The 9105-nt window shown below is 53.5% G+C and overlaps 1 protein-coding gene across 7 annotated transcripts in view; it reads right to left on the minus strand.

Annotated features, from left to right (window-relative positions):
- Positions 1–744: 744 nt before the first annotated feature.
- DNAAF8 (dynein axonemal assembly factor 8) overlaps positions 745–9105 on the minus strand; it is a 20461-nt gene continuing 12100 nt past the window's right edge. For 6 of the 7 annotated variants that reach the window (XM_006140725.3, XM_006140726.3, XM_027773099.1 and 3 more), the window contains 5 exons: positions 7515–7632; positions 5068–5209; positions 3541–3663; positions 3026–3145; positions 745–1283 (listed from right to left, as the gene is read on the minus strand). In XM_006140725.3, the coding sequence (XP_006140787.1) occupies positions 1016–1283; positions 3026–3145; positions 3541–3663; positions 5068–5209; positions 7515–7632 (771 nt within the window). In that variant the 3' untranslated portion in view covers positions 745–1015. The remainder of the gene's footprint in view (positions 1284–3025; positions 3146–3540; positions 3664–5067; positions 5210–7514; positions 7633–9105) is intronic. The other variant, XM_014589174.2, reaches the window with a different exon arrangement.

The following is a 9105-nucleotide window of genomic DNA, read 5'->3' on the forward strand; positions in this document are numbered from 1 at the left end:
GCAGTGGTTGGGGGGGCTGGACTCCCACATGGCCGACCCTGGTTCAAGTCCCGGACCTGGTGGTTTGCTTTCTCACTTTCTCTCTCTCCCCCTCTATAATCAAATTAAAATAAATACATACAGATAAATAATTTTTTAAAAAACACATTATGCTTGTGTGAGCGCATGTGGGATTGTGAGGTTGTAGGAGTGTGTGTGAGATGGTGTGTGCATCAGGTTGTAGGCGTGCATGTGGACTTAGGTACAGAGTAGCAAGTATCAGGAGACCTAGAAAATCGGGACCAGCAGGTGGCATAATGGTTGCGTTGCTAAACTCCCACTTTATTGCAGTTCAAGTCATGGACCCAGCCCCTTAAAACTCATGCTGGCTGCATGTGAGTGTGTGCCCAAAATCCTGAGTGGAGAATGAAGGGACTGTTGCGTGGCCATCTCCCTGGGAGGTGATTTCTCAGTTTCTGTCTTTGTCTCTGGCGAGCGCACACACCCTAAGCAAAAATCTCTTTAAAAAACAAAAAAAATAAAATAAAAAATGAAGGTTAAAGTATTTTTTGACCCAGAAACTTTTTAAATATGTTTTTACTTTGGGGCCAGCAGGTGCCGTGGGCATGGCTGACCAGGGTTTGAGTCCTGAATCTGGTGGCTTGCTTTCTCACTTCCTCTCTCTCTCACTCTTATCCTCTGTCTCTCTCTGGTCAAATTAAAAAATGAATGAATGAATAAATAAATAAATAAAAATAAATATGTTTTACTTTGTTGTTAAAAAGACCTTGTGCAATAGAAATAACAGATGCATATTAAAGAAGTACAGAAATGGGGGAGAGATGAAGCACTGTAGCCCTCTGCCCTTGTGCTGTCGGATTCCAATCTCAGATCGTGGCCACTGGTTCCCGAGCTGCCGCTGGGCTTTCTGTTCAGATCTGGGTTTGCATCTGCTCTAAGTGCACAGAGGTGGAGTGCGTGCACTCCAGAACGGGACTGGGGCCAGGCCAAGGAGGGCCCTGCTGTTCGGATCCCCTCACCTGAGGTATCTACGGTTGGCCCAGAGGAGGGGCTGGGGCCCTGGCCGTCCCTGACCCAAGAGGGCTCTGGGCTCTGGGACTTGCTCCTGAGAGTCTGAGCTGCACACGCTGCCCCTCAGTCCAGAGATTCCAGGTCCTGCAGCATCTGCAGAGGCTTGGTCCTTCTGGCTGCCAGGACCCCTGCTGGCTGGCAGCCCTGGCTGAGCCAGCCCCTTCCGGAAGGCCCGGAGCTGTTGGAGGAGCTGGCTCTTCCCGGTGCAGTCCCTGCAGCACAGAACCACAGGGCCCAGCGTGGTCAGCTGCCCGCCCCACTGCAACGGAGGGAAGCAGACACACGCTCTGGTGGGCACCGATTCAGGCAGCCTCTGCTGGCTGCTGGGATGCAGGTGCGGGGGCCCTGCACTCTGTGGGGCAAAGCACTCGCCCTAAGAGCAACTGCGGAGCCCTGGAGATCCCCACCCAGCAGGAAAGGCAACTAGGAAAGTGTCACCATCCACCCTTTCTGAGTTCCAAATTTAGGTTTAAGTTGGTTAAACCCAACCGGCAGATAACGCTAGAAAGAATATGTGGATCAGGGCCAGCAGGTGGCATGGAGGTTGAGGTGCTGCATGGCTGACCACAGCTCATGTCTTGGACCTGGTGGCTTGCTTTCTTGCTTTCCTCTCTCTTTTTCTCTGGTCAAATTAAAAAATAACAACAATGGGGCTGGGCTGGCAGGTGGCGTGGTGGCTAAGGGTGCTGGACTCCCCATTATAGCCCATCTCAGTTCTAGTCCTGGACCTGGCAGCTTGCTTTCTCGCATTCTCGCTTTCTCTCTCTCTGGTCAAATTAAAGTAAGTGAATAAATAAGTAAAGCTAAATAAAATAATTAAAATAATTATACAATAAATAAATATTTTAAAATAAAATAAAGACTATGTGGCTCAGAGGCTTTCTTACTACTGAGAGGGCCATCCAGTGCAGTTGGGCTAACTTCCCCATCAGCCTGGAGGGAGTGTTCAGGCTGTCTTGAATCCTGGACCACGAACCAGCTGCCTACTGAGTGCCTCCTACCTCCTGCCCGCTCCCTGAGGCTGGTCCTAAAGTCGTCCCTGTGAGGCTGGCCGAAGCCATGATGTGCTGGCGGCCCAGGGAAAGGAGCAGCCTGGCTTGAGCGCAGGCTGATGGACCGCAGAGCGGGAGATCACAGAGCACATGCTCCATGCTCTGCCCTCCATGTGCCCAGTGCTCCACGTGCCCCGCGCACGGTGCATCCCGCACAGCAGAGGTCTGGGCGCCCGAGCCGGGTCAGCACCATTGTCCACTCCTCAGACCAGGAGGAGCTTGCCTGGCAGACCCTAACGCGACTCCGCTGACCTTGAGAAAAGCAAGCTTCTGCCCAGAGTGTTGCTGAGAGAAGACGACACTCAGGGCTGGTCACAGCAGAAGCCAGAGTGCCTCCAGAAGTGTGCCCCAGCCCCCGCAGCCTAGGCCCTCGCCACGGGGCCAAGGAGCTCCTCAAGGCTTCCGTGGGGGACCCGGTGACACTTCTCAGCCCAAACTGCTCTTCCCTCTTTTCTCCTTAATGCCCGATCACGTGCCACATGAGGGGAGGAGCTGCTGGAGACCCCGACATCCCCAAGGGTGGACAGTTCCCGAAGGGCTGGAGACAGCCACAGCGGGCGGTTCCATTTGCCCCAGTGGGACTCCCAGTATGAGACCTTGTCACCCCGAACCTGACGCCTCTCCCAGGCCTTTCTACTCTGGCTGATGGTCACTTCGTGCCATTTCTACCTGAACCCGTGCTCCTGCTGCCATCGGCCGTCCTTCAGGAGGAAAAGACTACGCCGCCCTCGGACCATGGCCAGGTAGAGATGCGACGGGCCTCCCCACGGCTGCCCAAACCCCGCCTCAACCTTCCCATGCTGGCCCTTAGGGCCCCAGGCTTCAAGCTGAAAACAAAGATGTGAATACCCAGCCCAGGGGCCTGGGGGAGCAGAGCTGGGACATCCCCTTCTAGTAGTTACCGTCTCCGCTGGGAGCCGTGAGGTGGCTGCTCCCCCGGGCCCTGCTGGTCTCCCAGAGCCACTGGCTCCTCTTCCTCCTCCTCCTCCTCACTGTCAGAGGAGCTGGGGCGGGGGCTGAAGCTGGGGGGAGAGGGGAGAGGAGGGGCTCGCCAGGTGTGCCTCCGTCCACCAGACGGCCGGTACCACCAGGGTCTGGGGGTGCTCAGGCCTCTCAGGCAACCTAAGGCCGGAGGGCGGCAGCTCGCAGAGCCCAGAACCCGCAGGGGAGGGGAGGCCCAGGGCCATGGACTCCAGCCTGGACAAAGTCCTGGCATCGTCTGTCTCTCTTCCCTCCCACCAAGTGGAACTGGCGGCCAGGCCCAGGTCCCACCTAATAGCATTTCTCAGCCGAGCCAAGTTCCAAGCCCTTCAAAGTCCCCGTTCCTTCCCAGCAGGGACTAGCGGAGGCCCTGTGAGGCCGGCGTGCATCGTGGCACAGTGGGGTGTCTGCTGCAAGGTCGTCACTGCCCTCCTACCTTTCCGAGGCCTGGTGGTCCGATGGCTCCGTCTGTCGCAGGTCAATGAAGATGGTGGGGGGCTCCCTGCCCTTCAGCTGCGAGCCCTGCTCAGCCCAGAAGTCCGGCTTCACCGAAGCACACCTAGGATAGGAGAGGGTTGCCGTGTCCCTTCTCTGTGGACTTCACTGACTTGTCCACACAGCACTTCCGGCTGCCACAGGATGAGGTGCTGCAAACGCGCATCGGATGCGCTCGCTCCGTCTCTGCAGAAGGGCCCTCAGATCCAGGCCAGCGCTGTCCAGCAGGACCTTCTTTTTCTTGGAGAGGTTTCTGCTATAGAGCATGTGCGCTCTCCAGACAGACAGAGAGAGACAGAGAGACAGAAAGCAAGAAATCACCCCCAGGGGGGATGGCCACGCCGCAATCCCTTCTCCTCCGTTTTCCTCTCGGGATCTTGGGCACGCACACACACGCGCCCGGCATGAGTTTTAAGCCACTGGGTCTGAGACGTGAACCGCGGTCGACTACGTGGGAGTCCAGCGACATAGCCATTACGCTAACTGCTGGTCCTTCCAGCAGGACCTTCTGTGATGAGGGAAATTCTCTGCCTCCCACCACAGGTGGCTTTTGAGTTTACATTACAGCTAATTAAAATCAAACAAAACATGGGGCCAGCAGGTGGCGAGGTGGTGAAGGCACTGGAAACTCCCACATGGCTGACTGTGGTTTGAGTCCCAGACCTGGTGGCTTGCTGTCTCACTTTCCCCCTCTCTCTCTGTGTTTCTCTCTGGTCAAATTATAACAAATGAATGAATGATTAAAATAAAAAATTCTTTTAAAAAATCAAATGAAACAAATTGAAAATTCTGTCCCTCAGTTGCACTAGCCATATGATATTGAACAGGGAAGGTCTGATCGTTTCTATTAGATATTTTTGATTGCCAGGCGCAGAAACCCACTCTAACTAGCTCAGGTAAAGAGGAGAATTCACTGGCTCTCAGGTTCCTAAAAAGGGCAGAACAACCAAATTGCAGGACAGGCCATGTCTCCCCTCTGCCTCCTCAGCTTCACCCTTCCTTGGGCAGCTTACCTTTGTGCACCTGGAAGGACAGGGGCCAACAACCCTTCCACACACACTGGACACTGGGAAATCCCAGGGGAAGTTCTGATGGCCTGACTGAATCACATGCCCAGGGCTAGACCAATCAGCTATTGGCCAGAGGGACAGGGTCATGTGCAAACCCTCCTACTCCCAGGGAGGCCATGTGAATAGTAAAGGGAGGTTCCAACAGAGTTTGAAGAAAGAGTTTGAAGAAAAAGTTGAGGCTCGAGTCAAAGCTCTGCCATTTAGGGCCAGGAAGAGTCACCTCCATGAGCTCAGTTTCCCCATCTATAGGAAGAATAATAGGGACACCTGGCTGATCAGTTTGAAGGTAAAACGAGAAAGTGCACCTCAAGTGCCTCATTCACGGCAGGCCCAGTCAACACTGCTGGGTCACTGGCCTGTTCTGAAGACACAGGGGACATGGAGGAAGGACATCCCACCTGCTCCTGGCCTCCTGCTCCTCAGCATCTTGGGGTGTGTCAGTGGGCACCTTCTGGACAGAGGCCACGGCTCTGGACTGTGTGGCACACAGCAGGGCTAGTCGTTCCATAAGCTCATCCTGGGCACTGGGCACAGTGCGGTCTATGCGTTACAAAGGGAAAAAGGCTGCTCGGTGTGGGGACTCGGCCACGCCTGACCACGGCAGTCTGGTTAACAGCCCCAGGGCCCCCTCAGTGTCCTGGTGTGGGTGCCCTGAGGCTCCGTGGCCTCCACCCCACTCCTCAGCACTCAGCCCTTTATGAAGGCCACATCCAGCTCTCAGGGCCACAGGGAGCGGTCCCTTTGAACAGGGACAGTCTCACCCCACCCCATTGTCAAAGGCAGCTGTCGTAGCAGATCTGAGGGCTGATTTCCTTTCTTATACCTTTTTTTAGATGTTTTTGCCTTAGAGCACATGCACTCACCAGAGAGAGAGAGAGAGAGAGACAGAGACAGCAAGAGGGAAAGTAAGAAATCACTCCCTGGGAAGATGCACACACCACTTCCAGCTCTCAGGGCCACAGGGAGCGGTCCCTTTGAACAGGGACAGTCTCACCCCACCCCATTGTCAAAGGCAGCTGTCGTAGCAGATCTGAGGGCTGATTTCCTTTGTTATACCTTTTTTTAGATGTTTTTGCCTTAGAGCACATGCACTCACCAGAGAGAGAGAGAGAGAGACAGAGACAGCAAGAGGGAAAGTAAGAAATCACTCCCTGGGAAGATGGCCACACCACAATCCCTTCTCCTCCACTGATCTTGGGCACATACACACATGTGCCTAGTGTGAGCTTCGAGCCACCGAGTCCTGGACTCAGACTGCGGTCAGCTATGTGGGATTCCAGCACTGTAACCACCACGCTATCTGCTGGCCACTGGAGTTTTTTCAACTTAACTTCTTTCACTTTGTACTTACATCTTTCTACAGTGACATATGGCCCTCCCTCCCTAAGTGGGAAGGCATTCCGTGGTATAATTGTTTCAGCTGGACTTCAATCGAGAGACAGACCTGGATAAGGAGGTCTTGTGGTCACACTGTGTGGTCACGCTGTTATTCCTCCTGGCCTGTTTCTCAAGGTACTGGGGCTGAGATTCAAACCACGGTCGGCCATGTGGGCTCTGGCTTCCTTAATCACTAGGCCCTAGGCCCGGTTTCAATGTTACACAATTTCAAACAGCACTGCACCAGACATGCCTAACATGTATCTTTACGCACTAGGGTAAGAGTGTGTTCAGGGTAGATTTTTTGAAGTGGAGTAGCTTGATCAAAAGGTGACATGCCTTTATTTATTTTCAGTTTTTGCCACAGAGCATGTGTGTTCTCCAGACAGAGAGAGAGAAGGAAAGTAAGAAAGCACCCCCAGGGGAGATATCTATGCCTCAATCCCATCTCCTTCAGTCTCCTCTTGGGATTTTGGGCACACACACATGCACTGGTGTGATTTTCAAGCCACTGGGTCAGGGACTTGAACTGTGTTGTTGGTCATGTGGGATCCAGCGCCTTAACCTCTATAACACCTGTTGGTCCATAAGGTCATATGCCTTTAAAATAGAAAATAATCCAAGTGTGGATTACTAAAAACTAACGTTTAAAACCACACCAGGGCTGGGGCCGGCCAGCGGCATGGTGGTCAATGTGGTGCCTCGCTCCCACGTGGCCAATTCTGGTGCGAGCCTCAGACCAACTGGCGTAATAAATCACTCTGGGCACATGAAAGTACATGCCAGAAATCCCGAGACGAGATTTCTCTTCCCCTCTCTCCGTCTCTCTGCAGTGAGGTCACATGCCCTGTGGCAAAACCCCACACCAGAGCTGTCAGCCACAGCGCAGTCTGGTCTAGAACTGGACTTGGCTGCTTTGCCTCAGACCTGCTTCAGTCACCTTTGTGTGTCCAGGTGTGGGGGCAGGGGAGGGCAGGGGGCCTTGCCCTGGGCAATTTTCAGAATTTCCCAGAGTGAGGCCACAAGTTAGTGACAGTGGTGACACTTTTCTGCCTTTTCAGGGGGAGGCTAGTAGAAGCAGGAGTGTGCCCAGGACCCTCCTGAGGGAACCCAAAGGGCAGGACTGACTTCTCCAGGAAGACAGGCAGGGTGGCTGAAGAGAGGGGGTGCAGGACACGGTGCGGGGCATGGGCAGAGGCAACGTCTGAAGTCCCCACTTGTGTCCCGGACCCAGGCTCACACCTGGGCATGGTTGGAGCCTTGTGTATGTGGAATGAAGGAAGAATGAATGAATGAAGCCCTTCAAGGACTGGCGGCCTGAGTGCCCAGGACTACGAAGGGCAGTGGAGGCAGAGAGGCGGTGTACGGGCTGCAGGGTTGACGGTGCCGGCCCTGGCCCCCTGTAACTGAGAGGTCTGGGAAGAGCTGCTCGAGGGGGTTCCCTTGGGCTCCACGTTCAAGGTCAGACCTCCGCCTTGGCTGCGGTCAGCTGCCCACCGCGTGGCTCTGAGGGCCCGGTTGCCCTGGTTCTCTTCTCGCGCTGCCAGACTCTGAAGGAGGTAATCCAAATCCCAGTCTTCCAGTTGCTGAAATCATTAAACTGGTGATTAGAGGGTGCTGCAGGGTCCCGGAGGTACAGAGCTGTGACCAACGGGATGGCCGTGGCTGTGGCACGCTGGCGTCTGCAGATGGGCTTGCCCACTCCAGTTGCAGAGGGAACCTGTTAGGTGGGCCTGGGCTCGTGCCGCCTCCTCCTGAGCACAATACTTTGTGCCACAGAGACGTCTGGCCTGGAGGAAACCATGTCATCTAAAATTGGTTAGGTTCAGGTCGGTTCGACATGCTTGCAAGTCAGGGATTTCGCTCTTTTAAGAAATAGGTTGTTCAGGGGCCAGGAGGTGGCATGGTGGTTAAGGTGCTGGTCTCTCAAATGGCTGACTGTGGTTTGAGTCCTAGACCTGGAGGCTTGCTTTCTCACTTTCCCTGTCTCTCCCTGTTTCTCTCTGGTGAGCACATGTGCCCTAGAACAAATTGAAAAATAATAACAATAAAATAAATACGTTTTGTAGAAAAGAACTAAACAGGTTGTTGGGACCAGTAGATGGCATGGTAGTCGGTGCGCTGGACTCCCACATGGCCAACCACGATGCGAGTCCCAGACCTGGCGGCTTGCTTCCTCACTTTCCTCTGTCTCTCTGGTAGGCATGAATGCCCTACAGCAAATTCAAGAATATGAGCTCATCAGGAAAGACATGACCTATTTTTCTATGCAAAAATGTGTCATGATTTTCCCAACAACCCAACAATAGCAATAATAAATAGCATTAAGTAATTCTTTTAAAAATAATTATTTAATTTTATTCGTCATTATTATTATTTTAATTTAGTCAGAGAGAGAGAGAGAGGGAAAGTGAGAAAACAAGCTGCCAGGTCCAGGACCAAACCGCAGCTGACCGTGTGGGAGTCCAGCCCTCAACCACAACGCCACCTACCGGCTCCAATAAAAGAAGCAGGTTGTGCTAGGCAAGTGCTGAAACTGGAGAGCTTGACCAAAAATGCTTCGAGGAGCAGGGGGTGGACTGTTCATTGTATATGACCTTTAATTTCCTGAAGCCTACAGGTGACGAAAATCAAAGCTTTTTTTTTTTTGGAGAGGTTTTTGCTATAGGGTGCGTGCGCTCACCAGACAGACAGAGAGAGACAGAGAGACAGAAAGCGAGAAATCACCCCCTGGGGGGGATGGCCACACCGCAATCCCTTCTCCTCCATTCTCCTCTCGGGATCTTGGGCACGCACACACACGCGCCTGGCGTGAGTTTTAAGCCACTGGGTCCGGGATGCGAACCGCGGTCGACTACATGGGAGTCCAGTGACATAGCCATTATGCTAACTGCTGGTCCCGAAAATCAAAGCTTTTAAGGGTGAGCAAAAAGGGAAAGACTGGTCTATTTAAGGAGTAACAAAGATTTACACATGTACCTGGGTGATAGTTTTCTCTAAACTATAAGAAAATTATCCAGCCTGCGCGGTCCCCGCCCCCCACCCCACCGGGCCCGGGC

Source organism: Tupaia chinensis, unplaced genomic scaffold (assembly GCF_000334495.1).
Source record: "Tupaia chinensis unplaced genomic scaffold, TupChi_1.0 Scaffold000042_2, whole genome shotgun sequence".
Taxonomy (NCBI): Eukaryota; Metazoa; Chordata; class Mammalia; order Scandentia; family Tupaiidae; genus Tupaia; species Tupaia belangeri.